This window comes from Bombyx mandarina, chromosome 16 (genome assembly GCF_030267445.1).
Source record: "Bombyx mandarina strain Sakado chromosome 16, ASM3026744v2".
NCBI classification, from domain to species: domain Eukaryota; kingdom Metazoa; phylum Arthropoda; class Insecta; order Lepidoptera; family Bombycidae; genus Bombyx; species Bombyx mandarina.
In genome coordinates this window covers 1347294-1369337 of record NC_143222.1, presented here as the reverse complement: position 1 = coordinate 1369337, position 22044 = coordinate 1347294, and the positions used below count along the sequence as shown (strand labels likewise).

The following is a 22044-nucleotide window of genomic DNA, read 5'->3' as shown; positions in this document are numbered from 1 at the left end:
CCGGTGACGTTGATATGGTCTCTCTAAGCCAGTCTAAGCCATCAGCTTAGGTAGGAAAAAATAATAATATTCGATCAATCGATTAGAATATTCGGCGATCGAATCGATTCAATTTACGATTTAATTTGAAAAAAATGCGTATGTAATACTATTATATGTTATATATAGAGAGAATCATGCATGAAAATACAAACAGCTCGTACATACAATCTGCTCATTATTGGGAAATATAGGATGGGAAAAAATACGAAATGAATCTACAACAATAACAAAAGCTTTGATAGTTAGATTTTAGTTAGTTAGTTAGATACTATATTCCTCGAAGAAGCCATGGGACATCTTACAGACAATAGAGCAAAAATAGAATCCAATCTAGGTTGAGATCGATTTTGTAGAAATCTGTTCAAAAAATTCGATGATATTGTTTTATCAGATCAATTTTCCGAATGATCGATTAGTCTGCATCCCTAGTAGGTAGTATCTCTAATATATTAAGTGTATAATCTATGGGTAGTATTAGCAAACGTCTTGGGTTTTTACATTTAATTTACGTTCCTACCTGCGTTTCGGCACACGTTTTTTTTCTTCATTTTATAATTGGATTTAATAATTCTGGAATTAAGTACAAATTTACTCAATAAAAATGAGTGCTTGGCCGGAAGTTGTGACCGCAAAAGAGGAGAATCGTCACGAAATTAAGTTGGCGGGAGCCGCTATATCGAAACGAATCTCTGAACATGGCTTAGACAAAAATATCTTCACCTTAACAAACATAAACTTATTAAACATCAGTGATACATGTCTGCACGCTATACCAGATGAAATCAAGAACTTAATTAATCTCCAAAGCTTGTTAATGTTTGGAAATAAGATTGAAGTTTTTAATGAAAACATAACCACACTTCGAAAGTTAAAAGTTCTAGATTTATCAAGAAACGAATTAAAAAGCATCCCAGAGAGCTTGAACAACATGAAAGAACTAACGAGTATCAATTTCAGCTCAAATCAAATAGAAGATATGCCAAAAATTGGCGATTTACCAAACTTAATAATAATAGACATTTCCAATAATAAACTGAAGAGTTTCTTGGACGTGGAATCGGCTAACTTGCCTCATTTGACAGATTTGAAGCTAAAAAGTAATTTGATTGAATCTATTCCAAGTTGTATCGGACAAAAACTTTCATCACTCAAGAACTTTGACATCAGCGACAATCAGATAAATGTTGTACCTGGCGAAGTAGCTAACATGTCGAAAATTAAAGGTAAAAAGTATATATTTTATTACTAATCGTAATTTAACTACACAAGTGAAACATTCATCTCATCTCTCATCATTTCATTATTTATTATTATTATTTTTTTCAGTTAAAAGCTACTAAGTCAGTAAAGCTATTTGTATATGTTAAGGTTCAAATCCCGCAAACTGCAAATTTTCTTAAAATACCTAACACATGTTCCTGATCAACCTGCATGAAACATTTGTAAACTCTGGTGTAAAACTGTTGTAAGCAATGAAAAGTGAATTCCAGCTTAAAAAACACATATGTTAAATAACATATCACTACAGTGGTGCGTGTCTATATTTCAATACACTCTCACTAAGAAATCTAACAAGTACCCTCACCAAAATATAACAATTATCTTATTTGATAACCACAACTAGTGAATATATTCTAAAATGTAGATTTCAAGAAATAACGATAAGTAAATAAAAATAATGTATTACAGATCTCAACTTAAAGGGGAACAAACTATCAGACAAGCGGTTCATGAAACTGGTTGATCAGTGTCGCACTAAACAAATTATGGACTACATCCGCGATCACTGCCCCAAAACAGAACAAACTCAACAGTCGTCCAAATCCAAAACAAAAAAAGGCAAGAAAGAAGAACCTCATACAGAAAATGTGGAAGCTGAATTGTGTAACTCAATGAAGATTTTACATGTCTCTGATGATGTATTGAACGTTAAAATTGTTGAGTCTCAGGTTGGCAGTGTTCGACCTTATATACTTTGTTGCATAATAAAGGACCTAAATTTCACGGATATGTTGTTTAAAAAATTTATACAAATGCAAACAAGACTGCATGACACCGTCTGTGATAAGAGAAATGTAGCCACAATTGCAACACATGACCTTAACAAATTACCTCCAGGTTCGTATTACCTGTAATTATTTCTAAAGTAATTTATGTCTTAAATTTACTCCATTACAAATCTTCTTAAACCAGCTATAAACTAAATTATAAACAATTTGAAAGCAATAGTTATTGTTATTGTTTCATCAACTAGTAATTTAACCTAAAATGTATTACCATACTCTACATAGTATTTACCTTTGCCAGGTGATCTTGTGTACACAGCAAAGCCTCCATCAATGCTAAGCCTTATTCCGTTAATGAGGACAAAACCCTACACCGGAGAACAATTAGTCCAGCAGTTAGTAGCAGAAGCGGAAGCACTCAGGAAGGAGAAAAAAAGAAATGTTTACTCGGGGATCCATAAGTAAGATTAATTATAATTCTCTAATATACTATAGTATAAAATTTTAAAATTGTTTGTATTATAAATTGCATGTTTAATATTGTATTCTTTCATGGAACTGATAACTTTAATATCTACATAGGTACCTGTACCTGTTGGAAGGCAAAGCAGTCTATGCTTGCCTCCAAGACTCATCTGGTAGAGTTATCAGCTTCCCACCTATCACCAATGCTGACATAACGAAGGTACAATGAACTTAAGAAACTTTTGAATTAATAATAGTTTGCCATTAACACATTATGCAAAAGCTAAAGAAATTTTTGGTCTACTTTTTAAGGCATATTCTAGAACTTTGTTCCTAACAAAATTTACACACAATTTTTAATGAAGGTATGAAAGTTTTAAGAAACTGCAATCATGCTCAGTAGTAACTGTTATTAGTTTTCTAAATTGTATCATAATTTTGTTACAACTATTTAATATAACGCATTTCCAAGTGACTAAGGACTTAAGGCCGCATGGAGAAAGTTACAGGTACAGCCAGTTCACATAATTTTTTTATGTACCATTAATGAATATTATTCACAATAGCTGGCTAATTGTAAATTGGAAATGGAAGTTGTAAATTGTAAATTGAAATACATAAATTTCTTGACTCTTGTTATTGCTCGTTTATCTTACAATATTAGAGTCTGTGAATTTTAATCATCAGGTAATTTTGGCATGATCTAGTACTAATATTGTAATTATAGTAGGGCTAGTGAATCTTAGCTCTACTCAAAAACAATCAAAACATCATGCTTAGATGTGTGAACAAGCTCATGGCCTATTTGTTGTTAAATAACATAAACATAAATCAACAACACCGCTACACACCTCGAGACTTGAGTTCTAAGTCTAAGTTTTATGCCCCACCCTACAAACTGAAATCCATTACTTCTTCAAAGCATTAATAGCAAGGTGCTGATACCAACCTGTGCAGGCTCATGATACAAAAATTAATTGCCGTAACTTACAATGCCCTGTTTCCATCAATCTATATTTGAACTTATCTAACAACAGCTCTTACCACCGATATATACATTTCACATCGACAAGCATTTATAAGACACTAGCGACCCGCCCTCGCTTCGCTTCGGAAACATTAAAACACACATGAAACCAAAAAAAAATAAAAAATAAAAAAAAGTAGCCTATGTTCATCAGGGACAATGTCGGCTTCTAATGGAAAAAGAATTTTTCAAATCGGTCCAGTAGTTTCGGAGCCTATTCGAAACAAACAAACAAACAAATCTTTCCTCTTTATAATATTAGTATAGACAATATGTGCTACTAAATGAAACTAAATAAATAAATAAAAAATAGTTTCTCCCCATTCAAACTGTCACTGTGGAAATAAGCTTCCAAAAGCTTCAGCTAAATGAAAAATTTAACAAAAACAATATGTTTTCCTTTAACAGATGTCATCAGAAAGTAAAGCCATGCTGATAGAGGTGACATCTCATTCTTCACTCGGAGCCTGTAAGATGGTGATGGATAAAATATTGCAAGAATGTTTGATGCTAGGCATCGGAGCTGACTCCCAGGACGGTTTTCATGCGCTCACTGTACAACAGGTAACAATTGAAATTGAATTTGAATTAAAATTGAATTGAAATATCTTCAATGCCGATTTTGAATTTTGATTGCAAAGTTGCCAATAGAACAGTTTTTCATATCAAAGTGGGTAGGTGAAATCCATTTGAAATTTTAATTTGAATGCACCCTGGGATTATTAATTAACATGTAATGTGAGTCATGAAAAAATCGTCTGTGTTTATTTATTCCTATACTTATGATATTTTATTATTGAATTCCAATTTTGTATGGATGTTGCAACTTGGTAACTACCATCAATATGAAATAGGTGGTTAGTAAGTGCATTGTTTTGTGGCTTAGCTATTATACCTCAGGCGAGCCGATATCCATGAGAGGTCACCATGAGGTGAGCCATATGCTTGTCTCCCTTACAAGGGCAATTAAAAAGGGTATTTTCACACATTTAGCTACCGTCACTGTGAAGTGTGTCCAGGCTCTAGTAGTGAGTAATATAATTGTATATTTTCCAGGTCAAAATAGTCGATCCGGATGGTAACCTGAAGTCAGTCTATCCATCGCGAACTGATTGTGTGTATGATGATACGAACATCAAAGTCATCAGAATGCCTAAAAAATAATCTGGAAATATGTGACCAGACGACTGGGATTCCGCATCGTTAGCGCCGGCAACACCTACAGGACGAGCAGTGTTGCCATGAAGTTAATTTTTTACATTTTTTTTTTGTTTGAACTTTTTGTACTTTTCTTTAGAAGATTTAAAATCTTTTGATACAGTGTTCTCAGTGAGTCTTTCATGCTGCATGAAGTATAATGTTTTTTTACTTTGGTTTTGATTCGTTAAAAACGACTTTTTCTTTTTCTCACAAACTATAAGTAATCCGTTTGTGCTACCTTAAAACTAGACATCTTCTAAATCGATTCATGATAATGTCACATTTGTTCACAATCATTCTATATTTATGGTAAATTTAAATCTTGATGCCTCCAATGAATACTACTCTAACTCCAAATTCGTAGGTTTACAGCAGGAGCGTTTAAATGAAAAAAGTTGATAAAATCTTTATTATTGCAGATATATTTATGGTTTTTTCTTGTGTAACTAACTGATTTACTCTTGCTTCGAACCCCGTCAATAATGAATTTGTAATACTTTTAAAATAGTGAAGCGATTTGCGTGAAATACGAAAATTTCAAAATTTTGAGTTAGAGTAGTGTTCATTGGAGGCATCAATCTGTAACTTACAATAATATTCTTCTACAAAGAGGATTACTTTGATAAGCTTATTAAAACGTCTGATTAAAAGTGAAAAAAAAAATTTTTGAGAAGAAAGTTATTTGCTATCTCTTTTTTTGTACCTACAGATCTTCCATCTTGATAGCAAAGATCCATCAAATCCTCTGTCATTATTTCGTCATTGCGTGTGTAGGTAGCAGTATAGTCACAGGCAAAAGTACTTGTTTTGAACTTATAACAGTCTCTTTTAGATGAACAATACATTTGTCGTGTAGTTTTTTGTCATTTCTTTGGATATTTATTAATGAGTAACTTTAAAAAATATGTCCCTAAAAGTGTTTGTGGAAATATCTGTATGCGTTGGTATCGATTATAATGTCAATAATTGAAATTTTGTCTATGGGCTTGTGATGTCGAGAATTATACGAATTTGACATTCTTTATAAATTTTCATCATATTTATGAGGCTGCACAGTTCTTCCGAGAATCATCAACCGCTCATTGGCAGGTATTTGTCGTAATAGTAAAAAATGTTGACCGAAACGTTTGTATTGCAAGATTATCTTTGTAATCGTTAGCGCGATTTAGACCTTTGAAGGATTTCTTACATTCTATAATGTCTATTGTACAAGTAATACCTTTTGTAACATGGTACTTCTAAAAAACGATTACAAAATCTATGTTTAAAATAATTTAGAACAAAAAATTATCCACTATGAGCACACAGTTTAAGGGAATAATCGAAATTTTACTGATAATTTTTTTATGTATGATAGGTAAAAAAAATACACACATATAACGCGGTTTCACATAACACAGGAATTTGTAGGAACGTATTTACTTTGTTATAGGGAGGGTTAGAGAGGTTACCTGTATCTACTTAGTGCAAATAATGCTATACTTACTATAAATATATATTTTTTAATTGCCGAGTTGTTTGGAAAAAAAAATAGTGCCTACATTGAAAATGTCCTGTGACTTACTGAAAATGTTACCAGCCATATATGTGCTTAATTTATATATTATTATTACTGTTGAAAACAATTTTGATCCTAAACTTTAAGAATTGTCTGTGATGCATATAATTACAGGTATGTCTCAAGTGTTTTTTTTTAATAAAGTATTTTCTCAGAATTTTTTACTTTTATTGCAATGCAACTAATAATAAATAATTAAGAAATCGAAAAGTGTTGTTTAATTTATATACAGAAAAGGTACATAGATAGGCAATACAATTAATATTAAAGTTTAAGGGCAATATTCAAATTATCTGATATTAGTGGCTTCTAACATCATGTAGCGTCGTGATAAACATTGGTAATGGAAACCTACAACATAAATATTGTTTTCTATATAGTTTATGTTTCTCCTTAATGGTGCTCATCCAATAGTTCTTCGCAAAGCGGTCATGGTCGCAGCTCAATTATAAATTTTATGCCAATGTTAAGGACAAGATCGCTTACATCAATGCATCTATATTTGAAGTTGTAGTCACACTTCAACTTTTGGATGAAGGTGAGAACTAAAACTCCTTGGGCTCGCAGTCTGCTTCCAACATCTGCAGATCGTCAAGTCCCACATAAGCCGCGCGCCCCCTAGCCGTGGGGACCTCGTAGAAGGTCCGCACCGGCCCGAAAAAAAAGAAAAGGCATAACAGGATTTTCAGGAATAGCCTCTTGTGTACAAATATATTTTAGTAACATTAAACTTATAAGTAGTAATTAATCAGGTACCTTGAAAAACACTTTGTCCAAAATGAAACTAACGTCAATTTAATTTATTATCTGCTGCGAGTTTGACAGTTCAGTTGGAAATGTCAATGTTAATAAAAATTATAAATTATTAAAAATTCAAAAAGCAAACAAGTCCGATCTTGTTTGCGTTAAATAATGAAGGAATATCGTTCTTACTAAAGTGAAAAAATCAATAGGAGATTACGTTAAATAGCGAAAATTGCTGAGTTCGAAAACATTGAGTAAAGTTCCCAAAAATGTGCAGTAACGTGTAAAATAAGATGCGCCGCAGTCGAGCGCCAAGCCAAATAGGCTCTGGAGAGAGTGTTTTCAAGAGTCCATTACTAGACTCCGCTAAGCGAAAGAAACGAGAATGCACAAGGATACCGCTAGCACAAAAAGCTCCTTCTCAAACTCTGCCTTCTTCAGATCACGAAAACATTATCCGTCAAATACTTAGTAAGCCCTTTAAAGTTCCTATATCAAACTATGTCTCCTCGTATTGCAGTAAAAGCTTAGGATTAAAACGAACGCAAGTTAGAAGGGCTCTCCACGACCCAGACGAACCCAATTCACTGGTCCTCGAACGCCCTCCAACCATTCCGGAACACGAGAGAATGAAAATGAATCCTAATGACATAAAAGTTGCTGTTGTAGTTGATCCAGTACTTGGAAACATACTTAGGCCGCACCAGAGAGAAGGGGTAAAGTTCATGTATGACTGCGTTACTGGGAAACAAATAGAGAATGCATATGGATGTATAATGGCTGATGAAATGGGTTTAGGTAAAACCTTACAGTGCATAACTTTACTATGGACCTTACTACGTCAAGGGCCAGACTGTAAACCAACAATATGTAAAGCCATAATAGTATGTCCCAGCAGTTTAGTAAAAAATTGGTACAATGAAATACATAAGTGGCTGTCGCAAAGGATAAATGCTTTAGCTATGGATGGGGGTTCAAAAGCTGAAGTAACTTTGAAACTACAGCAATTTATGAACACATATTCTGCGACTCGAGTTGCCACACCAGTCTTAATCATATCATATGAAACTTTCAGGATATACTCAAATATATTGCACTCTTCTGAAGTAGGTTTAGTCCTGTGTGATGAAGGGCATAGGTTGAAGAACAGCGAAAATCAGACATACCAAGCATTAATGGGTTTGAAGGCTAAAAGGAGAATATTAATCTCAGGTACACCAATCCAGAATGATTTAACTGAATATTTTAGTTTAGTACATTTTGTTAATGAAGGAATATTAGGGACTGTGCATGAGTTCAAAAAGAGATATGAAAATCCTATTTTGAAGGGACAAGATGCAATGGCAAGTCAACCTGAGAGAGAAAAAGCCCAGGAGTGCCTGCAAACATTAACTTCAATTGTGAACAAGTGCATGATCAGAAGAACAAGTGGTCTATTAACTAAATATTTGCCAGTTAAATTTGAGCAAGTTATTTGTGTAAAAATGACTCCACTACAGACTCAAATTTACAAGAATTTCATAAATTCTGATGCAATTCGTAACAAGTTTACAGGCACTGGAGAAAAAAGCAATACGCTAAGTGCTTTGTCCAGCATTACATCTTTGAAGAAGCTCTGTAACCACCCAGACTTGATCTATGAAAAGATTATAGAAAGATCAGAAGGTTTCGAAAAAGCAAAAGACTATCTCCCAAGTAACTATGATATAAAAGATGTAAGACCAGAATATTCAGGCAAGTTAATGATCTTAGACTGCATACTGGCAAATCTTAAAATGAATACAGATGATAAAATTGTGCTTGTATCAAATTATACTCAGACATTAGATTTATTTGAGAAATTATGTCGAAAACGTACATATCAATATGTAAGATTGGATGGTTCAATGACAATAAAAAAGAGAGCCAAGGTGGTGGAAAACTTTAACGATAAAGACTCCAAAGAGTGGATTTTCATGCTAAGTTCCAAAGCAGGTGGGTGTGGCTTGAATCTCATTGGAGCCAACAGGCTAATCATGTTTGACCCTGATTGGAATCCTGCAAATGATGAGCAGGCGATGGCACGGGTATGGCGCGATGGGCAAAAAAAACCATGCTATATTTACAGACTTTTGGCTACTGGAACCATTGAAGAAAAAATATTCCAAAGGCAAGCACACAAAAAAGCACTTAGCGAGACAGTGGTTGACCAAAACGAGGAGTCTCTAAGACATTTCACAGCAGATGATTTGAAAGATCTATTCCGTTTGGAGGAGAACACACTATCGGACACTCATAGTAAGTTTAAATGTAAAAGGTGTGTAAACAATATTCAAGTTACACTACCACCTGAGAACTCTGATTGCACGTCTGATATTTCCAATTGGTACCACTGTGCAGACAAGAAAAACTTAGCCGACATGGTATTGAAGCAATGCTGGGACATTGCAAAAAGTATTTCCTTTGTTTTCCATCATCGGTCCGCAAAAACAGAGGCTAAGGAGATAACTATAGAAGATAAAGAAAATATACAAGTAAGTAAAAAAAGAAGAATCATGGATGATGAATATTACTCTGAACCAGATGACAGTGCTGATGAAGATTATTCATGATTTTTTGTGGGTAATCATTGAAAAAAGATTGTAAATATATGTTTTGTTTGTAAGTTAATTGTGGAGAAAATATATTTATTTGAAATTTTGAATGTTTTCATAATTGTGATTCGTAAACAAAGAATCAGTACATATTTTGATCAGACATTTTGGTATAATATGTTTGGTTCACACAAAAAAAAAAAAAAACTGTTTCAATATGTGTTAACTTGTTAGGAAATTACTGTTTATTTCATACATTACACTAGATCAATTGGAGGGACAGAGATATTATTTTTATTGTAAACCAACAAAAGAAACAATGCGAAACATTAAATACAAAATAAAGTACTATAGACGGTCTTATCGCTAAGAGCGATCTCTTCCAGACAATCATCAAACCATCTATGGATAATTTAAATATACTATTATCGTGGATGTAATGCTAAATCGTTAATTCCACAGAAATAAAACTTCTTAGTCATTTTTTTGGAGGGAAAATCTAATAAAATTCAATAAAATCTACACTGAATTGATAATTTGATATTATTTGACAAAAATTTCACACATCACGTAATCTATGTTGAGCAGCTGATCTTCAAAGCGTACGCCCATTGAGGTGGTTGGGCTGAGAAACCACGTAATTCAGCCTCTGGGTTAATGTCGTAGGGACGTCTTATCACTTCCAACAAGAACTGTACCTGAGATAGGTGAATAATTTAGAAAGATAACCCTTTGAGCGCAAACCGTCGAGAGATCGACTCTATTAATAAAGTCTATCTCTATCTATTAAAAAAGATACCTAAGTGATAAATACCTAAAAACGAAGTAGAATCGTCGTGGCCTAAAGGATAAGACGTCCGGTGCATACGTGTTGAGCGATGCACCGGTGTTCGAATCCCGCAGGCGGGTACCAATTTTTCTAATGAAATACATACTTAACAAATGTGTAACGATTGACTTCTACGGTGAAGGAATAACATCGTGTAATAAAAATCAAACCCGCAAAATTATAATTGGCGTAATTACTGGTGGTAGGACCTCTTGTGAGTCCGCACGGGTAGGTACCACAGCCTCGCCTATTTCTGCCGTGAAGCACTAATGCGTTTCGGTTTCAAGGGTGGGGCAGCCGTTGTAACTATAGTGCGACCTTAGAACTTATATCTCAAGGTGTGTGGCGCATTTACGTTGTAGATGTCTATGGGTTCCAGTAACCACTTAACACCAGGTGGGCTGTGAGCTCGTCCACACATCTAGGCAATAAAAAAAAAAAAGGCCGATCCATGGAAGCAATTTTGCTATTATTTAATTATTATTTTCCTACCTGTCCTAATAGGTAACCTCGAGGGGTTATATTGTTAGTTTCGCTCGCTTGGTGTAGGTGAGCTCACAGAGTTCGGCCTGACGAATTTGTTAACGCTAGCCCTAGCAAGAACAGTGTTGATTATACCAGCGGATCGAAATTGCGACACACTGAGAAGATTCGGCGTGAAACTTAGTGGGTTAAGTTGCACGACAAACCCTTCGTCGCGTTCGGTGCTTAGATAGTTAAGCTTTACTTTTCCAAAGTCATCCTTTTCGGCGTCAACAATAGCTTCGTGCAGGATCCAATTGCGAGGAACGTAAACTGGATTGACGCTCAGCATGCGCCTCCGACGCTCATCTTCAAACATTCCAACTGAGCTCGCGTCAACTGCACAACCGTTTTACGTTTACTTTCATTATTATAAAATAATATTAAGCCATTGCATAGCGTTTATCGCGGGCTTTGAGCGCGGCGACGGAATCAAGAAATTCCGTAACGAAAATAAAACCTAACACCCCCACTCCGCCTACCATGTAGCTCGCGTTCAACACGTTCACACGTTGCGCTTGTGTAGTGTTTGTGAATAAGCGCGTATTATAAGCTACTTCAGTTACTTAAATCGTGACGAAATAAATTGAATACAGTATTCACAAAAACAGTAGGTATAGGTTTTTTTCCATTAGTTCGAGTGCCTAGGGTGACTGGATCACGTGTGGTTACCCAAGCTCATAGACATCTCTAAGTCAATGTCGGCTTGAGATATGGTGGAGGATTAAAATGACTATGCGACCCCTTAATTCAGTTGACATGAATGCTTCGCAACAGAATGATTACATGGTTGCACCACCGGTGTAGGCTTGAACTATACTGTGGCAGTGGCAGAAAGCAGTGACGAGATACTAATGATATGTCCCATGAAAATACTGAAACCGTTGTTAGGACCCTCCGACTTTGAGATCCGATTTTAAAACCCACCAGCTTCCTTGTCGAGCCTCTCACGATACTGGTCGAGCCAGCAGCCCCACGAAGCGTGAGATGACAAACGTTTGAGCGACCACTTCTCTGATATCTTCACTTCGCTGACCAGCTCCGATGGTTCCAACTAACAATAAAACAGAAACAGTGTAACCTGAATGTCTCAAACTACCCACACATTTACGCTCTTACTAGATAGAAGATAGAGGTTAATATTTTTCCTAGGTTGAGCTTCGCATCTTACCTCAGCTAGTTGCCTGAACGTAGCAGTAAAATCGGCTCCAGTCTGCTGCATCATGTCTAACAACTTCTCTACCAGTTGCTCGTCTCCCCAACGCTCTTCTTTCAAACCGATCTTCATTAGAAACGTTTCCCTTGGTTGATTATGTGGAATAGAGCATTTTAAGTTTTCTACGTAGAGGCATACCGCTGTTCTATTCATGAGACTAAGCATTTAAAAATATTAAGATGAATTTGTGATCGTTTACCGGGCTATTCGTGTAAAACAAAAAAAAAACAAACGACAATTAACATCTAGATGTTCTAGATGTTTCTGCGGTTTGGCTGCACCCGGAAATTGTGCAAGTCCTTGTGTTATGATGCCCAGTTCCCGTACCATCCATCCATCCTTACATGGTACATCTATCCGCGTACCATCGAAGATGATGTATGGATGGTTACCGCCAATACCGTGGAACGTTTCGTCTGACCTACGAATTCCATTGCGATCGCATGCTGGAAAGGCCCAGAGCCACTAACAATCCCTCTTTCCCCAAAAACATATTCGCATGGTATTTGGCCATGGTTTTTTTAATACCTATTCTGATAGCCTTGTGAGGCTATTTCAGCGTTACCCTAGCGCGTAGGTGAGCTCTCGGTGCTCAAACCGGAGGTGTTGCTAACACTGACCCTAGCAAGAGCGGTGCTTCGCAGAATCTACCGCCGGATCGGAAACGCGACCCACTGAGAAGATCCGGCGAGAAACTCAGTGGAAGATAACGTTAAACAAACCACCAAGAACAACTAATCGCCATCCTATGAGTTAACATAAAATAACCTTACCCAATTAAGAAACTTACAATATCTTATTCTTGCAGTACGTATCCAAGGTTTTCAGGATGTGCAACATGTGCACTTGTTGTGATGAAGTCAATAACGGTTTCAAAGCATTCGCTAGTTGACCTATATTCCATACCACGACCTAATTTGTGCACAAACATTATCGGTACAGCTTGTTTGGCTTGAAAGCGGTGTGATGGAAAATAAATTTCTTTACTGGTGGTAGTCTGCACGGGTAGGTACCACCACCCTGCTTATTTTTGCCGTGAAGCAGTAATGCGTTTCGGTTTGAGGGATAGAGCAGCGGTTGTAAACTGAGACCTTAGAGCTCATATCTCAAGGTGGGCAGTGGCATTTAAGTTGTAGATGACTATGGGCTCCGGTAACCACTTAATACCAGGTGGGCCGTGAGATCGTCCGTCCAACTAAGCAATAAATAAATAAATGTAACACATCATCATACATCAGGTTGCTTCGCCAACGCATACTTTCCTTCACCGTCAGAGCAGTTGGCCACAAAACCACTGTCGTATGAATCGACAAATCCAAACGGACCGTAATCCATTGTTACCCCAAGTATACTCATGTTGTCGGTATTTAATAAGCCGTGCGTGAAACCCAAACCTGAAATTTTTATTTTTACGATCGAAGGTTGCTATGCGAAAATGACGGTGTTTTAATCAGAAACGTCAGCTATTTACAATGAAATTTATCGGCTATACCACAATGTATTACCTTACTGGTATATTTTTTTAATGGTGGTAGGACCTCTTGTGAATCCACACGGGTAGGTACCACCGCCTTGCCGATTTCTGCCGTGAAGCAGTAATACGTTTCGGTTTGAATGGTGGGGCAGCCGTTGTAACTAGAGACCTTAGAACTTATATCTCAAGGTGGGTGGCGCATTGACATTCTAGATGCTCCAGTTCTATGGGCTCCAGTAACCACTCAACACCAGGTGGGCATTGAGCTCGTCCACCCATCTAAAAAAATGTAGGTACCGATTGGATTTAAGAATTATCTCAAGAAAACATGCAAAGGTTTACTGTTAACACTCAGTTTAATAAATTGTTTTGGTGGCATGGCGTCTTTTGAGTCCGCGCAGGTAGATACCACGACTTTAGCTATTTCTGCTGTGAAAAAGTAATGCGTTTCGGTTTGAAGGGTGAGGGTAGCCGTTATACTGAAAAGCTAAGACTTAGAAGGGTGGGGATGTGTGGCGGTATTTAAGTTGTCGATGTCTATGGGGTCTGATGGCCACTCAAAACTAGGTAGAAAGAATAAAGTTGCTCAAACGATGCATACTTTCTCTTTGCGGTAGGAACAAACAGTTACTTTCTCATCAGTATCTTATTATAGAGTATGGGAGAAGTTTCCGAAGCCGGAGGGATGTCAATTTACTCTCTCAACGTAAATGTGTAACAATCCTAATTTCTTCTGCAGAAATACCGATCATTTTGGGCAATTTTATGTTACTGGTAGTAGGACGTCTTGTGAATCCGCCAGGGTAGGTACCACGAGCTGCCCTAAATCTGCCGTAAAGTAGTAATGCGTTTCGGTTTGAAGGATGGGGCAGTCATTATATTGTAAAAACAGATAACCTTAGAACTCAAAAAAATCGTGAACACGCAACCTAAATCAAAGCAAATCCCTTAAGAGGTCGTTGCACCCGCTCAACTGCTGGCGACTTTACATTCGATTGCGTGCAGAACTTTTTTGAAATCAATATAAAATTCTTAAGTGGCGTTCTCATGGCTTTAAAATCTTTGATTAACTTTTATAATCTTAGCATTTTCTTCAGTTGTCGCGAATCACATATATAAAAAATAGTTTTACATTATATTTATTATAGTCATATGAGACTTTAGGTACTTCACCTTGCCATTTAGCCACCATATCGAGAGTTCTGTGCGCTATATCAGAGAACAATCTTATAAAACGATTCTCGTCTGATAAATGGATATCGGGAAAATGTTCCTGAAACAGAACTAACATCAAACCACAGACAAGGGCCTGCTAGGGCCTGAACAATGACGTTACGCAAGTACTGGCAACACTAGTGACATGAAGATGTGACATTTGGATGGCTGCAGCGATATTCTCCAGCCTTACGGCTGCGGTCATAACTGATCACCTTACTCATCGCCTCTTAACATGAAGCGTGCAAACCAAACGAGGTATAGCTAAGTATTGTTAGCAGACAGTTCGTAGCCTATTTCTGTCGTCGTGAGGAAGCTATGTTTTTAGATGTGGTTACAGGAGCCCATAGATATCTACAACGTAAAATGCGCCACCCACCTTGAGATATAAGTTCTAAGGTCTCAAGTATAGTTACAGCGGCCGCTCCGCCCTTCAAACCGAAACGCATTACTGTTTCACGGCAGAAATAAGCAGGGCGGTGGTATCTACCCGCGCGGACTCACAAGAGGTCCTACCACCAGTAATTACGCCAATTATAATTTTGCGGGTTTGATTTTTATTACACGATTTTATTATTCCTTTACCGTGGAAAGTACTTAAATGCTTACTTTGATAATGAAATCGGTCAGCTGTCTCAAGACGGTCAGCTCTCCGGCGCGACTCAGAACTTCCAAGGACCCAAAACGGAACCAGCATTTTGCTAATCTCAGGACGACGGCGGCGCTCTCCCGGCGAGGACACCCAGAGTAATACATGTCCCGGACAACGGCGTCATCGCTGACTGCAACGATCATAACGAGGGGTGAATACGTGACAATTTTTTTTTTAATGCCCTTGTAGGCAGACGAGCATACGGCCCACCTGATGGTGAGTGGTTACCGTCGCCCATGGACTGGAGCAATGCCAGGGGTAGAGCCAAGCCGATGCCTACCGAATATTCGCTTTTTCGCATTAATAGTGTACAATTTTCCAAAAATATTCAAAATTGAGTTAATACGCGTGTAAACATTTGGTATCACCAGTATTTTAATACGCTTTTATTAGCTTCATACGTATGTATGTAACGGAATCTTTGAACATGATTTTGACCCCCTTCAAAACGTCGGATTAACTCGAAGTTTGGTATACTTATTATGGACCGATGACAATTCAATATTTAAAAGGAAAAAAGAAAAAAAATATATAGAAGAAATTGAAATTCAACTAAAAAATGGAAAATAAATTTGATTTAAAAATAGTGTAAGGAAAAATGATTTTTTGTAGAAAAGCGTGGTTCATCCAACCAACTTACCGATGACAGCGGCCGCTCGTGTTGTGGGCACGCCCAGATAGTGGCAGGCTTCACTGACCACCATTTCCCTGATGGCCGCGCGTAACACCAAGCGACCGTCGCGCATCCGGGAGTACGGCGTCGGGCCGGACCCTTTCAGCTGCAGTTGCCATCTCTCATTGCGACTGAACAAAAATACAAACCTCATCCACGTCTTGTAGTTGAGAACTTCTTAATTAGCTTATAAGTAACTAGCTTTTGCCCACGACTTCGTCCGCGTGGAATAGTTCACAAATAATGCTTTATTTTAGAACAAATTTGGTTAGCATAAAAAACACGTTATAGTGAGCCAACCTTAACATATAGACATGCTGTTGCGGACTTTTTTTTAGATCTTTTAAAGGGGAACAATTCTGTCGTACATTATTTTAGCGAAACTTTAACCGCTTCTGCAGCGCACGCAGCGGAAGCTCTCAAAAGGCAAAAAAACCCGATTTTGAAACATTCTTTATTAGTGCTCCGCTTGTATTGGTCTTAGCGTGATGCTATATAACCTATAGCCTTCCTCAATAAATGGGCTATCTAACACTGAAAGAATTTTCCAAATCGGACCAGTAGTTCTTGAGATTATCGTGTTCAAACAAACAAACTCTTCAGCTTTATAATATTAGTATAGATTAGTAGGTCTCGTCAACGCGTGTACAAGAAGAGCCACGGTACGCGAGAAATAGCCACGTCTTGTGAAGCGTATCACCACCCGAACTAATAACCATGACCTCACTGCCAAAAGTGCAAACGACTAAGAAGATAAATTAGCTTTTCTTAGATATAAGTAGATTGCGGGACGCCCCCAATGCTTGGTCCGACCAGATCCGCCCCAGCCTTGATTCCAGCGGCCGTAATGCTTGCCGAATAACCGATGGCACTACATTATGATGACAAAAATCACGCCTGGAGAAAGAATTCGCTTTTCATTCTTCTTCCCAGTCGTACACTCTTGACAGAGTGGTCGAGGTCATGCATCAGTCGGATCCTGCGATATCAATGCTCTCGCGATGTGACGCCATGCGGCACGAAGTTTCGCAGAGTCATCATCATCATCATTCTTTCCTATTAGCCTCTGCTGGGGTGTAGGGCTCGAATCAAATTGTTCCATTTAGATTGATCTTGGGCAGTCTGTTCTAGCTCCTCCCACGTCATGCCCAAGACCCCTAGCTCCTGCTCCACCGAGCGATGCCAAGTTGTTCTGGGGCGGACTCTCTTCCTTTTGCCAGACACTTTCCAGGTCAGTGCTCTCTTTGATAGGTGGGTATCGGGATTTCTCAAAATGTGACCAATCCAATACCACTTCCGCGTAAGGATCTCCTTCTCCATTGGTGTCTGCTTAGTGATCCTCCACAGCTCTTTGTTGCTGATCTTCTCAGGCCAAAAGATTTTTAAAATCTGACGCAGGCACCTATTCACAAACACTTGAAGTTTTCTTATCAAGTCCTTGCGAACAAACCAAGTTTCGCTCCCGTACAGCAATACAGACTTTACATTTGAGTTAAAGATCCTCACCGTTGTTCGTCTCGTTAAGGTTGAGGAACTCCACACTGACCTAAGTTGACTAAACGCGGCTCTGGCTTTATTTATACGAGCCGCAATGTCTGCCTTGGTGCCTATCGTCCACAATGCTGCCCAGGTAACAGAAGCTTCCCACCTGCTCGATGTGCCTCCCTTTGATCAACATAGGAGCCGAATTGGTGGTATTTATGCGCATTTCTTTTGTTTTTGTAAAATTAATAAGCTGCCCTACCTTTTCAGCTTCATTTATTAGATCATCTGCTTTGTTTTGTAGCTGCTGCCGATTGGTTGCTAGGATGCAAATGTCATCAGCAAAGTCGATGTCCTCTAGATCTTCATCCGTGGTCCAAGGCAGTCCTTGTCGACATTTACAGGTGACTCTACGCATCACATCATCAAGCACCATTATAAACAGCAGGGGAGACAGCAAGCAACCTAGCTTGACGCCTGCATTGACCACGATATTACCCGTAAGTTTTCCCCTGTGGAGCACTCTACACGACGATCCATAGTAAAGCGCTTTTATGACATTTATGAACTTGTCGGGCACGCCTTTTTTCTTCAAAACAGTCCAAATGCTGGACCAACTGACACAGTCAAAGGCCTTTTCAAAGTCGATAAACAAAGTGAAAACTTCACACTGCATCTCCTGACATTGTTCTAGGATTATTCGTAAAAGGTTTCGCAGAGTGAGGGCAATAATATATGTTGGAGTGAGTCACAGATTTTATGAGGTCCATCGTGTTGGAGATCGTCCGCGTTCGCTTTTGATATATTCAGTAAATACGTAAATGCAAAATTACATAGCTTCATCGCATTGTCTATTAGCGCGGTATCCAATGTACATTATTTCATGCTTGAATTGAATATGCCTATGAAGACTTACAGCTGGTAGTAGTACCTCTTGTGAGTCCGCACGGGTAGGTACCACCACCCTGTCTACTTCTGCCGTGAAGCAGTAATGCGTTTCGGTTTCAAGGGTGGGACAGCCGTTGTAACTATACTGAGACCTTAGAACTTATAACTCAAGGTGGGTGGCGCATTTACGTTGTAGATGTCTATCGGCTCCAGTAACCACTTAACACCAGGTGGGCTGTGAGCTCGTCCACCCATCTAAGCAATAAAAAAAAAAAAGAATAATACATTGCATCGTTTTATAAAGCTAATACCCAGGACTAAGACCCGCGTGTGGTCAATGCTTACAAATCAAGGAGGGGAATAAAAGGCAGAAGTTTATAAAAATAATTGAGTGTTTTATCATGAATGCTCACCTGTTAACATATTCTCCGATGATATGAGCCCGCCCGTCTCCGAGTTGACCAGCCCATAGACCATATTGATGACCTCCATAACTGAGAACGTATATATTTAAGTAGAGAGAGAGAGAGAGAGAGAGAGAGAGAGAGAGAGAGAGAGAGAGAGAGAGAGAGAGAGAGAGAGAGTATTCTTTATTGTACACCAAAAAACAAATAAACAGTGCGATACATTAAATACAAAAAAGTACAATTGGCGGTCTTATCGCTATGAGAGATCTCTTCCAGACAACCATCAGGTGGACAAGAATCATAGGTAGGTCAATCAAATAGGTAACGTATAACTGTAAAGTATTGCCTACCGTAAGAATATTTTTTAATTATGTCCACTTATCGCGAATAACGGACAAAATACTAAAATACTACGGAAATTAAGAATTTATAATAGATAAATATTATTTTAGTATATTTTGTTGGTTTTCGCGAGTCATAGACATAATCCGTTATGCCCGTGGACCCATGTAAACTGTAAGTATTCGTAGCATAGAAAATAATATAAAGACAATTAAAAAAAACCGAGATTGAACCGTAAAAATTGTGTTTAATGTACCTATTCATATTTTTTATAGCTTAGATGGGTGGACGAGCTCACGGCCCCCCTAGTGTTAAGTGGTTACCGAAGCCCATGGATATCTACAACGTAAATTCCGCCACCCACCTTGAGATATGAGTTGTAAGGTATCAGTTTAGTTGCAACGGTTGCCCCGCCTTTCAAACCAAAACGTATTACTGCTTCACGGCAGAAATAGGCCGTGTGGTGGTACCTACCCGTGCGGACTCACAAGAGCTCCTACCACCAGTAATTACGCAAATTATAATTTTTCGGGTTTGATTTTTATTACACGATGTTATTCCTTCGTCCTGGAAGCCAATCGTGAACATTTGTTAAGTAGGTACGTATTTCATTAGAAATTTTTTTACCCGGCTGCGGGATTCGAACACCGGTGCATCGCTACATACGAATGCACCGGACGTCTTATCCTTTAGGCCACGACGACTTCAGACTTCAGATTTTATTGCTCTAGTGGCTGTTTTTTTTCTGTTAGACTTTTGCGAATTTGTTTATATTAATGTGTTGAGCAGAACACATTTACCGATGTGCAATAGGCAAAGCGCCGTAAGGAAGTTTCCTGCCGGATACAAACTCCACGAATTCCTCTCGATTCGATACATCCGGATCCATGTCTAAAATGCTAGCGAGTGCATCTACAGAGACACACACGAGTCTGACGTTATTTTCCAGTGGAATCGGAGTAGCCTGAATCAAAACGTTCATACAATATTTTATCTTATTATAATCCGTGATATATTATTGAAATGAAAATGAAACGAAATGCGCTTATTTCAGGCAACTTAAGCCCATAAAATTAAAATTACAATTTATCAAAATGATTAAAAACAAAAATGAAACCAAATCAAATGAAACCGAATCAAAATTATTAAAATTAAAATTGTCAGTTACTAATTGTATAAAATTAAAATTAATAAAGACACAATACAACAAATAATGAAATAATGTTAACTGAGTAGCCGCCACCATACCATGAAGTGTTCTCCTGCGTGCTTAGTGTGAGTTTTTTAACGTTTTCGATAGCGTAAAAGTTAGCTCATTCATATTTGTATGGAATGGGAACATTTGCGTACGTTTGCCGCTAGGAGCGCTGTTCCAACTGCATACAAAGTTGGGTTAACTTTTACGCTATCGAGAACGTTAACAAACTCGCACTAAGCACAGACTTTAAAATGTTGTATAATGAATTTAACAACCGGAACTATGTTCGTATTTTGAGACACTACTCATATAGATTAGCGACAGCTTGTAGCTGAACAAAACCGATAAGTTTAAAATCAAACAATCTTCCGAAAGATCGCTTTGGCAAGCGTTAAAAGAAGACGAAGTATCGGTAAAGTGATCGGCGGTTTATAAATGCTGAAGATGACGAAGCCAAATATGGATACGTTTTTTGGGATGATGTTGGATTGCTGATAGAACAGGGGTATTTCCAGCGTTATCAGGACGGGTGGGGGAATCTCGAGGGTTCGGCTCGGTGGGTGCGGATACCATACGCCCGGGCTTACGTCAAGTTTTTTTTTTTTTTTATGATTTTTATATGATAGCTTTGAGAGGCTATTTCAGCTTCGCCCTAACGTTTGTAGGTGCGCTCACGGGGCTCATACCGGAGAGTTGCTAAAACTAACCCTAGCAAGAGCAGTGCTTCGCAGAATCTACCACCGAATCGGAAACGCGACCCACTGAGAAGATCCGGCGAAAAACTCAATGGGCTGTGTCTATGGGTCAGTTCGCTCGTCGAGCCCATCGTCGCATGCGACAGGTTCGACGAGGACGGTGACCGGTGCTTGTGGTGCCTAAAAGCACCGTTATTGGATCAGGGAATTTAATGGACCAGGGTCATGTTTCCACTAATTAGTCTTCAATACGAACGCTATGTACCTCAGAAAACACGACGTTCTTAACATTCGATGAAATTTGTTCGTTATTTTCATCGATTGGCAGTAAAATGTACTTAGGATATTGACTGAATTTCCACTCGGCTAAGGTTCTTTTCAGTGTGGTCGCCTCACCTTCCATCTTCATTTTAAATCAGAATTCACAATAAATAGATGAGAAAATCGAATTTAAATAATCGTTTTTGAGCTTGCTTTAATTGTCAAATTTTATTTTTGATCCAATATGACGTTTTCGATTACATACTCTTTCTCAAGTCGTCAATGGAATCCATAAAGTATGGCGTCACTTAATTTATTTAATGTTAATTAATAATTCACATACAATAATATTGTGCTTTGTTGTTATACAGAAAGCAGAGCAAAGCAGTCCTTAATGTACTAGTAATAGGGTGTACAGCGTACAATAAGTCTGCACGTGGACCACTATCCTGCTTGTTTATGCTTATGCTATATGCTTATGCTTTGTTATGCATTTGCTATATGCTAACCCGTTATGCCGTCCGGTTTTAAGGGTGGGAAATTCGTCATGTCTCAAGTTGGACCGCGATTGTGAT

General features: G+C 38.0%; 3 protein-coding genes across 3 annotated transcripts; 2 read left to right on the top strand and 1 right to left on the bottom strand.

Moving 5' to 3' along the window:
• The first annotated feature begins 505 nt into the window (after positions 1–505).
• LOC114243175 (leucine-rich repeat-containing protein 47) lies at positions 506–6455 on the top strand. The gene is made up of 6 exons (XM_028174571.2): positions 506–1265; positions 1732–2160; positions 2350–2509; positions 2631–2733; positions 3949–4104; positions 4597–6455. The coding sequence occupies exons 1-6, from the start codon at positions 644–646 to the stop codon at positions 4702–4704; spliced, it is 1578 nt and encodes a 525-aa protein (XP_028030372.2). The 5' UTR covers positions 506–643; the 3' UTR covers positions 4705–6455.
• Positions 6456–7103: 648 nt separating this feature from the next.
• Positions 7104–9721, top strand: okr (DNA repair and recombination protein RAD54-like okr). Its single transcript, XM_028174747.2, has one exon. It carries the CDS (start codon positions 7336–7338, stop codon positions 9631–9633), a length of 2298 nt encoding a protein of 765 aa, XP_028030548.2. The 5' UTR covers positions 7104–7335; the 3' UTR covers positions 9634–9721.
• A 419-nt stretch (positions 9722–10140) lies between these two features.
• Positions 10141–21759, bottom strand: LOC114244224 (uncharacterized). Its single transcript, XM_028175978.2, has 12 exons — positions 21474–21759; positions 20116–20279; positions 18980–19060; positions 16164–16327; positions 15481–15653; positions 14830–14929; positions 13416–13576; positions 12973–13094; positions 12138–12267; positions 11894–12020; positions 11172–11305; positions 10141–10313 (listed from the first exon to the last, which is right to left on the bottom strand). Exons 1-12 carry the CDS (start codon positions 21615–21617, stop codon positions 10191–10193), a joined length of 1623 nt encoding a protein of 540 aa, XP_028031779.2. The 5' UTR covers positions 21618–21759; the 3' UTR covers positions 10141–10190.
• Positions 21760–22044: the final 285 nt, after the last annotated feature.

Coding starts and splice junctions, on each gene's coding strand:
- LOC114243175 (XM_028174571.2), top strand. CDS start 644: ATGAGTGCTTGGCCGGAAGTTGTGACCGCAAAAGAGGAGAATCGTCAC. Junction 2,734..3,948: donor CCAATGCTGACATAACGAAG/GTACAATGAACT, acceptor TTCCTTTAACAG/ATGTCATCAGAAAGTAAAGC. Junction 4,105..4,596: donor ATGCGCTCACTGTACAACAG/GTAACAATTGAA, acceptor TATATTTTCCAG/GTCAAAATAGTCGATCCGGA.
- okr (XM_028174747.2), top strand. CDS start 7,336: ATGCGCCGCAGTCGAGCGCCAAGCCAAATAGGCTCTGGAGAGAGTGTT.
- LOC114244224 (XM_028175978.2), bottom strand. CDS start 21,617: ATGAAGATGGAAGGTGAGGCGACCACACTGAAAAGAACCTTAGCCGAG. Junction 20,280..21,473: donor AGAACGTCGTGTTTTCTGAG/GTACATAGCGTT, acceptor GTTTTGATTCAG/GCTACTCCGATTCCACTGGA. Junction 15,654..16,163: donor ACGAGCGGCCGCTGTCATCG/GTAAGTTGGTTG, acceptor TGATCGTTGCAG/TCAGCGATGACGCCGTTGTC.